This window comes from Ricinus communis, chromosome 7, assembly GCF_019578655.1.
Source record: "Ricinus communis isolate WT05 ecotype wild-type chromosome 7, ASM1957865v1, whole genome shotgun sequence".
In the NCBI taxonomy this organism is placed as follows: Eukaryota; Viridiplantae; Streptophyta; class Magnoliopsida; order Malpighiales; family Euphorbiaceae; genus Ricinus; species Ricinus communis.
Window position 1 is genome coordinate 4,214,672 of NC_063262.1, and position 13,948 is coordinate 4,228,619.

Here is a 13,948-nt window from a genome sequence, read left to right on the forward strand (position 1 = left end):
TATTAGTTAATTTAACTGATCATCGTTATTGATTTAACTCTATCTTGAATAATTATATAACATCTCTATATTCACTCAATTCAAATATATATAATTATTTTATTTTTTATTATGTGAAAACTAACAAGTCCAACTACTCTTAGATAAGATAAAGAGTATTTCAATTTAATTTAATGAATTGGAAATATTTAAATATAAATTAATTGTCTAAAAGTCTAGTTACTTCAGTAAAATTATATAATTAGTCTCAACTATAATTTAATTCATAAATATAAAATCTAATTACATATAACAACTATAGATACAAATACAAAATATAAATTATTTTATAAAATAATATAATTGGGATAGAATTGATAGAGTAATTATGTGATAAATGTATTTCCTTACAAAATAGATAGACTCTTAGATTACTAAAAAAATGGAATATTAACGTTAATTGAATAAAAAACTAAAATTGTAAGAGAAATAAAATCAATAACAAAATCTATCTGATAAAATATGTGGATATTAATTATTAAAAAAGTTATATGATGAACCCAAAGTATGAAAATATAGTTAAACGATGTTAATGATTTATATCAAAAAAACTATAAACAAAAACTCGTTTAATTTATATATATTTTAATTGTGAAATAGCACTAGATGAATTAATTCTACTTATATATTACAAAAATGCATGATAGATTATCTCGTAGTACACATTATCGGATTTAATATAGATAGATTAAAAAATATGCAACATATTTCTGAGATGAATATAAATTTAGAAGCCTATAAATATTAAATTGAATGAATCATATTTACTAAACAAAAATATAATGAGATGCTCAGAAAAATAAAATTTTGATTTTCATTAATATTGAATCAACTTATTTATGATAATTTATTAATATTAATTTAGACTATAAAATATTTGAGTTTAATTATTTAAAATTTTAAAAATTAAGTTAACTAATGCAATTAGTTTTCAAAAATAAAATTTAAATGAACTACTCATAATTTAAAAATTATGTAATTTATTAACATTAATAATATATATTATTATAAATTTAGTAATTATCTTTTAAATTAATGAATTTAATTATTAATATTTATATGCAACATATGTGAATAAATAAATATAAAATTATATGTATATTTTTATATATTAAACTTAAAAGGGTTTTTGGAAGTAAGCCGACTAGGCTAAACTGTTTACTCGTAAGGATTTAGATTGCCCAAGCCCAACATAAACTGTCCCAATTTTTATATCTTGCGCAAGTGCTGCTGTCCATTTCACTGATATAACATGAGGCTCTCCGAAGCTTTTAGAAGCGGCTCTTAATATTTTGCGGTGCATATAATCGGGGATGAAACTTTGACGCGTATTTTTGTTAATCTAATACGAGTGAATCTAATCGGACAGATTTGGATAAAAATAAATAGATTTACGATGGATTTAACATTTAATTTTATTATCGGTGTCAGTTTTAAGTCTGGTTTAAATTTAAATACATAAATATTCGTTATTCAAATTCAATTTTATAAATAAATATAAATATATCTGATACCTTATTCTTAATCATTTTGTTTTTCGAGATTTGAACCTTAGATCATTAATGCAGGTAATTTCGTATATTTAACTCCATTAGACTCTAATTAGATGAATGTAGATATTAATAAATATATTTATGACTTTACATATCGGATTCGGATTTTATTCGAATTTATATGTGCATATATTCATCACTCGAATCAATTATATAAACAGATATAAGTACAAAGTACCCTACCTGATACCTTATTCTTCATTATTTTGTTCTTCATAATATTTGAATCTTATATCTTTTATAAAAAGAAAAAAAAATTATCATTAAGTCATTTAGATTTTTTTTAAAAAACATGTATATTAATAATTGATGTATGTATAAAATAAAATAATAAAATAATAAATTTATTAATTTTATTGCAAGTGAAAATTAAATTCTACTTATTGGTAAAAGAATATATCATTAAAAAATTATTATTAGTATCCAATATATTAATATTTTTAATTATATAGTGCTAATATAATATTAATCATATTCATTAAATAATTTATGTTAAAAATGTGTCTTTTTATTAATTAATATAATTTTCTATTAATTTTTTAATAAATTAATATTACATCATTAGTTGTCGTAACTATTGACTGTTTATTCATACAGTGTTAAAATGTAAAAGATATCGTAAAATTTTTTTGTTAGCAACTTAAATTCAAAAATATTATTATAGTATCCAACCTAAGATATTAATTTTTCAATTTATAATTATGTAGTACTAATACAGTATTAATTATAATTATTAAATAATTTTTAATAATTAATATTGATATAAAAAATTTATATTATTTTATTATACAGTAAAATTTAAAATTTAGTTTTTATTTTTAATTTTAATCAATTAATTTCATTTTTACTATTAAAATAAAATATTAATAAGTACATATAGTGTGTTATTATATTTAAAATAAATAAAATTATAAAATTTAATTTTTATTTTTATTTTCTATAGTATTAAAATTCAATATTTATCTGAAAATTAAAAGCATATATATAAATTTAAGAAATATTTTTATTAATAAAATAAAAATAAAATATATTTTATATATATATATATATATATATATATATATTAATTTCTAAAACCTAAAATTTTATTGACGTGTATATTTAATTTTGATATATAAAATTATTATTTCAATATATATATAACTCAAATTTATATATAATTTTATAATTTATTCTATTAATTTATTAATTAATAATTATTCCTAATACTTCATTTCTATGCAATTGGGAAAGGGATTTCCCATTTCGAATTGCACTAGGCATAGAATGTGGCCCTTTTAGGCAGCTAGAGGTTGAAGAAATGACACATCCGCTTGAAACGAGAGGCTGCTTGAGACGAGACACTTTCCTGAAAGCAGGGATAAATATTTATTTTAATCCTAATAAATAACATATTTATAATAAATTAATATTTAATTAAATAATAATTAATTTTTTAATTAAATAATAATTATTTAAAAAATATTATTTTAAATTGAATGCACCCCTATAACCCCATATTTAGTAATTTCCGAACTCTTTCTTCGGTATTGAGAATCGTCAAAATAAGCAAAAACACTATTTCTACGGAAAATACCCCTTTCTCCTCGGTCCACAAAGACAAAATGTAGGAAAGGACTTTGTCAAAAACTACCTCGAAGGAGTCAAAGACACAAGGGATATGTTTCCATAAATAATTGAAATTCAATTTCTGTATCTTCAATTTTTGGAAACTTATAAAGTATATTTTAATTTTATATTAATTAATAAATTAATATTTTAATTAAATAATTATAATATAAATATAATATTTTTAGATATTATATTCACAAACTAATAAAATTTTTAAAAAATAAAAAATATGTAAAAAATTAATTTACTATTATTTTTTAAAATATTAAAAATTTATTAAATTGTATTTATATATTTAATTTTATAATTAAAATATAATAACGGTCATGCAATACACGGTAATCTTTTTTTATATATATATTTAATTTTTGACATATAAATTTTTTAATTTAACATGTGTATTTAATTTTTTGACACATCAAAAATTTAAATTTATATATAATTTTATAATTTTTCTATTAATTTAGTAATTTATAAATTACATTTCTAATTAAATACTAACTCTAATCCTAAATATAATATATTAATTATATTTTGATACTATATTAACTAATAAATAATTTTTTAATTATATAACAATATCAATTTTATCATAAAAATAATATATTAATTATTTTTTAATATTATATTAATAAATAAATTAATTTTATAATTAAATAATAATTATAATTTTAAAAATAACAATTTAAATTTTATTATAATATTATATTTAGAAATAAATAAATTTTTAATTATATAATAAATTTTTAATTTTTTTAGATAATAGTATCAATTATATTAATATATTAATTTATATGATATTAAAATTAATTAATAATAATTTTTATATTATTATATTAATAAAATTTTAAAAAATTAAAAACATTAAAAATAATTAATTTATTATTATTTTCTAAAATTTTATGAATTAATGTCAAATATTTAAAATCTATTAATTTATACCTCTCAATTTAATTATGTAATTAAAATAATAATAAGAATTATATAAAATATATGTATAAATGATTAATTATATTTAAATTTAAAATAAAATATTACATGTAAATTTAAGAAAAATAAAAGAAATTATGGAATCTTAATCAAAACAATCCATGTAGTTTTGATATAACACAAATGATATTTTAAAAATCCTAATTCTATTTTCATCTCAACGTCACAGCCTCCACCCTCACAGACCGTCTTTGCAGTCACCAAAACTTGCTGTCTCACCGTCACCCTTGCTGCCGTCACCTCCGCCCTTGCTGTCGTCGCCGTCGCCCTTGTTGCAGTCGCCTCCGCAAGGCCAAAATGGTCAGCAGACAATCAGATCTATATGCAACAGTTGTTCTTTAATTTCAATTTCTTGTTCTTTGCTTTGGAAGTGACTCCCATGATAGCATCAAAACAAAGGTATATAAATAATGGTTTAAGAATTTACAGTGTCATACTATGATAGAGACTTTTCTGAAGATACTAGTGAGAGTTTCTGAATTAATCTTAAGTGTTGAATCAAACAGAAGCCGTTTTTTAAACGGATTCGGGTACTGTCTTTTAATCGTCGGATATCTTTAAATGGGCGGTACCTACTCGTTGCAATCCCTATATATAAAAGTAATATAATTGTCCCAGAACGCTTTCTTTAACGAGCACCCACTACTGTTCTACAGAAAAAAAAGAAAAAGAAAAAAGAAAAAAAACATATATCTAATTTTTCTCTCATTCATAATTTTGTTACTGAATAATTTTTTTTCCCTAGAAAGTCCCTGTTTCTCTCCAAAAATACGAAAAAGAGAGAAAGAGCCTGTATTACGAACCGTTAAGTTGAGCGAAAGGCATCGTATATTAGGGTTTTGATCAGAACTTGCAATTATGGATCCTAGATATTCTGGGGAGACATTGAAGTAAGTTTTTATCAACTTCAATTTTAGTTAGCATTGCTTCTTTTTTTTTTTTCCTTTCAGTTGTTGAAACTGAGTTTTCATTTATTTATTTATTGAAGACATTTGGAGAAGCAGAATGAGTTGTTAATGCACGCATATAATTCAGTGTCTCATGAATTGCATAAGCTTCAGGTTGGTTCTTTTTTTTTTTTTTTTTGGTTTAAGACTATTGCTTTTGTTTATCTTGAATCTTGAATATTCCAAATATTGACATTTATATTTTGATTGTGAATCTATGAATTAGGATAAAATGCAGAAAGAAATTGGAATGGTCTAAAAAAAATATGATTAATTTTTTATCCACTTTAAGGTCATTTCATCACTTGCAGGTTGAGGAAGAAATGCTGATGCGCAAATTTTATCAACTTATGGCTGCACACGGTTTACCTAAAAAGGTATTCTTATCTTATCTTCCATGTTCGATCATTATATCAGTAGACTTTATAATAATTGTTCAAAAGAAAAATTACGGTACAAGGAGAGTGATCAGGAAGTGTCAAATGTTAGTGTGTCAGGATTGAATAATGGGTAAAATAATGTTTGTGAAGCTTTGAATAGTTGTTGAATTTTGATAAAATATGTTAAGGCTCTGTTATGTGTTTCCGGGTATGTTAAGATCTCTTTCAGTTGCTGACTGAAACAATAATATACATGATTGAAGTTGAACACTTTTAAGTGAGATGTGTTGGTTTGCAAGAACAGAATTCTGATGTTGCCCATGAAAGTGAGAAGTACTTTTCATTTTTGTTATGATCATGGGATGGAAAAAGATTGATTGTTGCAATGCCTATACTCATTGGAAGGCTAAGTGAACATCTATACCATTGAAAATTATCTTGATCTTTTGATACTTAGGGAAAGTTGATTGCTTTAGAATCCAAGTATTGGCAGTGTATGACTGTCAGTTTTCTTGGTCAGAATTTTTTAATGTCAAATCCTTTTCAGAATGAAGGCAATGCCGAGATGAAAGATGGGAGGGGAGTTGGAGATTCTACTGCTTTACTGACAAATACCAGCGATGATTCCATCAGTGGTGAAAATGGGCAAGCAACTGCATTAGTTCCTACTAGTAGCAATGAACAAGAATGAGGATATCAATTTTGTATTGAATTTATGACGATCTTCTATCTTTTATTGTGGGCATTTCTTCTTTCTTTTTTTTTAACATCCTCTCTTTTCCTCCAATACAACTGCAAATTTTGTTGACTAAAATGTTTGTTTGATGCAATAGTTTCATCAATTGTAAATACTGTCTGCAGACTTCTTCAGATAACAAGATGTCTATTCAGGTTGACGCTATGTTGTTGCTTGAATTTTATCAGATGAAATTTGTTGAACTTGCCAGTGAAGAACTGAGTTGGCAGAATAAGATGTGAATGTCCTTTGATTTATCTTTGATCATTTGACCTTGTAGCGATAATTATCTTTATCATTGTTGCCGATGGTTAACAATTTGAATAGACAATCTGAAATTCTAGAATTTTTGGGATACACATGAGCTGCTTTTGATTCCTTCTTTTTTTTTTTTTCGAAATGTCCAAATATCAACTGCAATTGAATATGAACAGCCAATGGATTGCATGAACAGACTGCACATCAGCAAAATTTGTAAGGTCATGCGGATTCTGCATTTCTTCTTTCCATAGAAGAGCTTATTTTCATTCTGCTGCCTTGACAGGCTTTGAAATATGCTGCTCAGGAGTAAGGCCATAAGCCTCAAAAGAACTAATATTGTAGCACAGTACTATGTATGGGGGATTGTCTGTTGCAAGGAATTATTCATTTTTCTTATGAAAATTCAAGCATAAGTGAAGATAACCTGCAATTTCATTTGGGAATTTCTCTGGTTAAATGTTGCTTTGTAGACCAATTGAAAGTGAGCAGCAAAAGTTTTCAGTTTGCGAAACAAAGACACAAGTTTAACAAGATGAGCAAAGTTCTGTAAAGAAAATCTCCAATCAAAATAAAGCACCAGCAAACATGATCATGTCTTTGATTATTTTGGCATGGTATCATCATATACCACCAGTTTATTTATCTCTATTCTTTTCACTAATCTTTTGTCACATCAATGCTTGGTATGAGATCACAACTAACCAAAAAAATACTTAAATTGATTCATGTCACTAGATAACAAATCAGAGTGGCGCAGCGGAAGCGTGGTGGGCCCATAACCCACAGGTCCCAGGATCGAAACCTGGCTCTGATATCAGAGAGGCTTCCGAAGTAATTATTTTACCTTTTGTTACTTATTTTTTTGGATTTTCCAGAAAAAAAAGCAAAATTCCTGAAAGCAAATTTTTTTTTTTTGAAGGAAGAAAAACTTCTACTTCGTTGAAAAAGTGAAATTAACCATATTGCTATGTTATTTATTATATTGAAGATTGTCATATATTCTTATATTTAAGCATGATATCAACTTAGACTAAATTGTTTAGCAAACATTAGATTCATACAAACCCAGTAGCGTCATGGTTCATATATAAAAACGTTTTTATCATATTGTGGTTAATAGCAAATGATAATATTAGAAGTTGTTGCCAAAGGTGTTCCAGTAGCTTAGAAGGATGTAATGTCCTCCCAAACGAGGGGAGCTGGGCAAAAAGGATTTTACTGCCTGGAACGAAGCAGCAGCTTCAAATCATGTTTGGGGATCTCATTTGCAGTAAGACTACTCTTTGGTAGAAGTGGGTCAAGCCTCAAACGATTGAGTTTTCTGGGGATTGACCAAACCATTTGTGGTTCTTGGATTTGGAGGCACCTGATAGCTTTGTAATGTGAGTTGCAACAATTTCTTAGACTTCACACTTGGTAATGGTTAATGTTTTAAATTCTGTTCAGATCCTTGGCTTGACGCAGGACTAAGACTGAGTTATTTCTAGAAATCAGTTTAGCTGATGCTGATATCTCTAGATAGGCTCGATGTTGCTTTTGTATGGAGGAATAACAACTGGATTTTGCCTGATACAGTTGATGAAACAACACTGTAGGGTTGGGATTTTGTCAAGAAATTCCAGAATTAGAGAAGATACTGAAGAAGAGATCAAATGGAAGCTTAGTAATTCTGGTAGATTCAAAATAGGTGATGCCTATGAAGCCGTGAGAAGAACGGATAGTAAGGTGCCTGGTTCAAAAGCTGATTTGAGGAAATAATATACCCAGACACAGCTTCATCTGTTGGCTGGCCATGAGAAGAAGATTAAAAAAAAAAATTCTAGATTAATGAGATGTAATGTTGTCCAAGATGATAAGCGTGCCTCATGTGAGAAGGCTCGCGAGACTATCAATCATCCGCAGGCTTGTAAGGTTACTAGAAGTCCATATTCTTGGAAGGAAAGTTTCCTGGCTTTTCAGAAAGGTTACCGGCAAATCTGAAGTTAGCAAAATCAGAAGATTTGCTTTCACATCCCCATTATACTTGATTTGGTTTGCAATGAACCAGAGTCTTCAAGTCTCTCGTGTTAATGAGAAACAAGTACAACTGAAAATTAGAGTGTTTACAGGGTATGTCTCTGAGATGCTCGGCAGATGGAAGTGAATAGTCTTTTTATTTCTTGACGTTCGTAACTGGCTCCGATTTGCTTAATTAGCAGTGAGTTGTAATCTTTGTTGTTTGTTTGCTATTAATAGATTTCCTATAGACGAATATAGTTGTGATAAAATCTTCTTTGTTTCTATATAAATCTCCAAGAATTTAGTATCATGTAATTGGAGTTTAGACACAGAAGAGCAAAACCTTAGATGAATTAACAAAATTATCAACTATCCACAAATAAAATGAACAAAAGAGGATCAAATATATAGAGATGCAATCTCTGATATCAATGGAGAGAAAATTAACATGGTTTGATCTATCAAAGATACTACTCAAAAGAGCATTTTTGTGCACCACCAAAGCTACATTAAATAAACAGAACACAACAAAATTTCCTGAAAGACAATCTCTACATGCCATCTGCTAGTGTAATTACTAGATAGTAAGAGTAAAGTAGACAGATACTCCTTCCAATCATACCCTACCAGCTCTACTTTGTACCAAAACAAAAACCATTAATATTCTCTATTTCTAACTTGCATAATTGCTTGACTATCTCTAGCTGAGGAGAAACCTGCAATGAAGAAAACCTGAAACAAGAACATTTCGCGTCAAATTTCCTATGATTTTTCCAAAACTGTAATTGTGTAATGTATAATTAAGTAAAACATCAGAAGGATCTAAAAAGAGCTTACTTGGGTCACTAGTGATTAGCATAGCAGTACCTCCAAAGCTACAACTACCGCCATTTCTCTTATTTTTTTGAAAATAGCTATTGAAGGCATAAGAAGCATGAGCAACAACAGTATCAGGATAGAAACAGTTTCCATTAGGCATAATCTCAGCACAATCAGCACCACCATCACCACAAGCATAGTCTAATGCTTCTTGCAATGTCTCTGCAGGAACACTAGGCTTAGCCACACACCAAAGTTCCTGCACTATACCTCCCAGAGCTGGTGCTGGTGCTATTGTTGTGTCAGCTGGATTACAAGGAGGCAAGTAACCGTACGGTCCTCCTGCGGGTGGACCAGCAAAAGGAGGCTGTTGCGGTGCAAAAGGAAAAACCATTGGAGGTGGAGAGGCATGGGGATAGGACAATGGTGGTGGAGAGGCAGCATAAGATAGTGGAGGATGAGGGTTTTTGGCTATATTGGCAGGGACTGAAAACCCAATTGAGGAATGGATTGGGGGTTGTGAGGTTTCTGGTAATGGAGTTGGTCTTGCAGGAAATGGGTTTGCAATCTTGGATTCTACAGTTGAGAGTTTTCTGTTCATGAGTAGTTTATGTCTTTGGCTGTTAACTACCACATTGATCTTGTTCGGGCCAAAAGATCCAAACTTTTTGAATGATTCTGTTTTAGAAGAGAGCAAGTTCATTGCTTCATGTGATAAAGAAGAGAGATTTGGAGGAAGGTTTATAGAATAAGTAGAGTTTACACTATGTAGAAAATGTAGCAACGGTCTGATAACTTTCTCAGCTAAATCATCTTTGTTAAGTATAGAATTTGGGTTAAAACAGTTAAAAGAAAAAGCAGCAGAAACTTTGACTTCTCTTTCTATACCCCACCTAGTAAGTGAGTAATAGATGTTCCTAAGAGATGGTAGAATCATACCCAAGTTGTGATCTTGTTCATTTTGACAGAGAATAGTGCTACCCACAACAATAGTAGTGATCTTAGTAGCAGGAAAGTGAGCTAGAACATGGGTTCTAAGCCAATTCTCAGCCTTCAAAACACTGCTTGAAACTCCAGTAAGGTCTTCAAGACTCACAGATATAGCTAGTGGATGAGCTGAATGAGACATTGCTTGAATAACCTCAGGAGTTGCATCATAAAGATTAAGTAGTTGAATGGATTCTTGACCTGCACCTACAAAAATAAAAGAAACTAAACGTAAGAATTTCGAAGGACAGTACTGCAACAAGAAAAGTAAAGATTTTTACTTTTATTTTTGCTTACCAGTAAGACCCAGAAAAGAGAGGAGGAAGAGGTTGAAGAGAAGAAACCCCATCTTCAACATTTTTCAGCCTAGAAAGAAAGGATATGAAATCTCGAAAGAAAAAGAAAAACCCACTGTGTAAAACGGCCAAAACCCACTCTGCTCTCTCCTTCTTTTTTCTCTTTTTCTGTCTGCAAATGTGTACAGTGTACCTTACAATAATAAGGTAAGGTTTGGGTTTTTAAAGAGTGCAAAGGAAGCTATTAACCAAAGAATGTACCTACACTATACTGTCTTCGGCACTCCTAAATATCAACCCTTTTTAGTAGCGGTACCTCTGGACCTTGGAAAAAAACTGTATTTTCAAAGCAAAACATTGACTAGAAGCAAAAGAGTACAGTACAGAGCATCAAAAAGAACTGCCGGTAAGTAATTTAAAAAGAGAAAAGAAAAAAGATGGCTAATGGAGTAAGGCCTAACGGGAACTAATAGCTACGTAATGATATATATAATAGGAAAATGAAAGAGAGGCTTGGGCACCACGATTTTGAGAAGGGTCTGTGTCTGCCTCTGCAAAATGCAAATTTCGGGACGCGTGGAAGTGGAACCAACAGCAAAAGATTGTGGGAAGTGTGAGGTTTGAAGCTACCGAGGCACCAACAAAATTGATCCTGTATGTACCATCTCCACAGAGAGGGAGAGTTGTCGTTCTCTCTTTTGGGAATCCGAGGGACTTTGCAATCCGGTGAAACGCTGTCGTATAAACCGGGAACGACATAGTTTCTTCTTGCCAAGTGCCGTTTGACTTGGAAAGAGAAGCAGTGGGGCCCCAGGACTGAATCTGACGTGGTAAAAAAGAAATGAAGAAAAGGAATAGTTGTCTGATTTGTAGGGCCCTTTTGGTTGGTTACTTTGAAGATAATGAAGTGATCAGACGGAGGGAAGAAATATGATGATGAGGTGTTAGGAGAGAGATAAAGACAGCAACGTGGCGACCAATGATAAGTTAATAAACCCTTGACAGCTTGACAGACCACGGCAGATCATTGATGCTCCGCTGCTATTAGCCAAAAAGAATTGGTGGGGTAACTCAAAACATGTGAAATCAAATCAAAGGGCTATCATCTTTGAAAAAGATTGTGATACTTACGAAAATCATTGTTTGATTTGCGAGGAATGGGCATTATATGGCAAGAGCCTTTGGCCCAACATTCATGTCTTTAGCGAGAGAGTCTGGCCCAGTTTAAGGTATTCATGAGCCCCATGATACCATTACCATACCCATCAGTCCCACACAACTGAAACTGATTCTGATAACAGCAAGGATTAATCGAGGACTGGATTAAAGATTATCAATGGATACCCAAACAGAACAAGCAGACAGATACACCCGATGCTGCACCTAATTATTTCTTCAATCCCACAGAAAGGCATATGCCAGCTAGGGATTATTAGAACCTTTGTGTTTCATTCCTGTGCTATATATAAAACATTGTTATCAGTTGAGTTCATTCAATGAGAACCTTAGTTAATTCTTCCTAATAAATCTTTACACGACAATTACTAATTTGTTTTGTTTAATCATTTAATTTTAGTTTTTTTCTTAATTCCACATCATATAATAACGTGTTCTGTAATTGGCGATAACTTTAAAATCAAATAATGAAACCAATTTCCTTCTGGTGATTGATGCCAAAGGAAAAGTGGATTCTGCAAATTGGTGAATGAAATTGAAGTTACAGATGACTGGACTCCCCTAACCTTACTCTAAAAGGTAATAAATGAAAAGGAGCATAAAGGAAGTGATAATGTACATTTGCCTTGTGAGCCCGAAATGCCTTGGCAACTCAACTGAGAAACAAAAAGGGTTCCACTTTACCTTGACATCCACTCTATTCTGAATGAAAGATACACCATGAAAGCCTTTAGTAGTAGTAGTAGTAGTAGCCTTAGGTGCCACTACTTCTTGTCTTTCTGTTTATTTTATTTTATTTTATTCCTTTTCCGCCTTTCCTATGTTACTTTGTACTATGTTATTACTTTCTTTAAACAAGTTGCCAAGAATCAAGGTCATACCATATACTAAACAGACGATGGGATTGGATTGATGGCCACACTTGGGAAGATAATTATGAATTGAATTTCTCGTCCAAATATTTAATTGAATTTTCATGACATATATTGAGGGAGAGTAAGGAGTAATAATTTATTAATAACCTAATAGATTATGAACAGGCTTGTCAAAATCTAAATTGGCTTGCTCTAAATTTTCATTTTTCATTAAATTCCAGTGGACCAGAATTACATAATACATGCAGCAGTTAGAAATAAAACAAAAATTATCCCTTTTTTCTTCTTATTTCTGTCATATTTTTTCACATCTTATAATATTTGTATCTTTTCGTAATTTACTTAGAGTGAATACTGATTGTAGCTACCCTTTATATTTATTTGCTTCGTTACTATTTTTTTTATTTAAAAGTATATAATTAGATATGTTCAGTTGTTTTGTTTTTAGTTAAATTGTTAGTTTTCTTTTTATTAGTATAGATAGAAATTTATGAATTCTTTTATAAGAATTTGTTAGTATTCGTTATGAATATGGGGTTTTTCAGTCTTCTATCATAAAAATCTTAAAAAAAATTTATTGATATTATTTCATATAATCCAAAAGATGGAAAAGAAGTGTATCGTATTTTCTAATTTTGAATCTCTATCAATAGATCTTAGAAGAAATTTAGCAAGCCCTTTTTTCTTATCTTTTGTAGTTGTACATGTAAAGGATATACATATTAAAAATATATAATTTATTAATTTTTATGAATGAAGATTTATATTGTCTTTAAAAAAATAAATTATAAAATAGATATAATTATTTTTTTATTATCTCTCACTCACTATAAATATAATAAATAATAAATTTCACAAATGAGTCGCTAGCGATTAATATATTTAAAAAAAAATTATAAATTTAATATTTAAATTATTTTTCATTATTTTCCAGTGAATTTGGGATGGAATTCGAAAAAGAAAAAGGCGGTGTGATTCCCACTTTCTACAAGCCAATTTGCATGTTTGGGAAAGTGAAAATATTAGAAAAAGAGAGAGAAATAACTGCAGAGTGAAACTGCATCTCATTTGTATAAAGAAGACGGAACAAGAAATCCAAGGTCTTTTTCTTTTATTTATTTTGGGTGGTATATAACATATTACCACCAATAATTTAATTATAAAATTGGTTTCCTCTGATTATGTTCTAATAATGGCAACAGGGGCAATAATTATAATCTCTTTAATCATTAAATGGGAATCTCTCTATCCTCAGCTGCTTTAAAAATCAAACACTAGAA

General features: G+C 29.3%; 2 protein-coding genes and 1 long non-coding RNA gene across 6 annotated transcripts; 2 read left to right on the forward strand and 1 right to left on the reverse strand.

The window, feature by feature from the left end:
• The first annotated feature begins 4,328 nt into the window (after positions 1 to 4,328).
• LOC8283355 lies at positions 4,329 to 6,513 on the forward strand. 4 transcript variants are annotated; one of them, XM_002525216.4, is made up of 5 exons: positions 4,329 to 4,592; positions 4,939 to 5,083; positions 5,182 to 5,254; positions 5,452 to 5,517; positions 6,068 to 6,513. In XM_002525216.4, exons 2-5 carry the CDS (start codon positions 5,052 to 5,054, stop codon positions 6,209 to 6,211), a joined length of 315 nt encoding a protein of 104 aa, XP_002525262.1. In that variant the 5' UTR covers positions 4,329 to 4,592; positions 4,939 to 5,051; the 3' UTR covers positions 6,212 to 6,513. The 4 variants fall into 4 exon arrangements, with proteins under 4 accessions (XP_002525262.1, XP_015578528.1, XP_015578530.1 ...); XM_015723042.3 differs by having other exon boundaries at positions 4,943 to 5,083; XM_015723044.3 differs by having other exon boundaries at positions 4,331 to 4,493.
• A 1,001-nt stretch (positions 6,514 to 7,514) lies between these two features.
• Positions 7,515 to 8,784, forward strand: LOC125370733. Its single transcript, XR_007216828.1, has 2 exons — positions 7,515 to 7,899; positions 8,093 to 8,784. It is a non-coding gene; the product is annotated as an uncharacterized LOC125370733 (long non-coding RNA).
• A 116-nt stretch (positions 8,785 to 8,900) lies between these two features.
• LOC8283397 (glucan endo-1,3-beta-glucosidase 3) lies at positions 8,901 to 11,216 on the reverse strand. Its single transcript, XM_015723029.3, has 3 exons — positions 10,619 to 11,216; positions 9,353 to 10,528; positions 8,901 to 9,247 (listed from the first exon to the last, which is right to left on the reverse strand). Exons 1-3 carry the CDS (start codon positions 10,677 to 10,679, stop codon positions 9,216 to 9,218), a joined length of 1,269 nt encoding a protein of 422 aa, XP_015578515.1. The 5' UTR covers positions 10,680 to 11,216; the 3' UTR covers positions 8,901 to 9,215.
• Between the last annotated feature and the right edge of the window lie 2,732 nt (positions 11,217 to 13,948).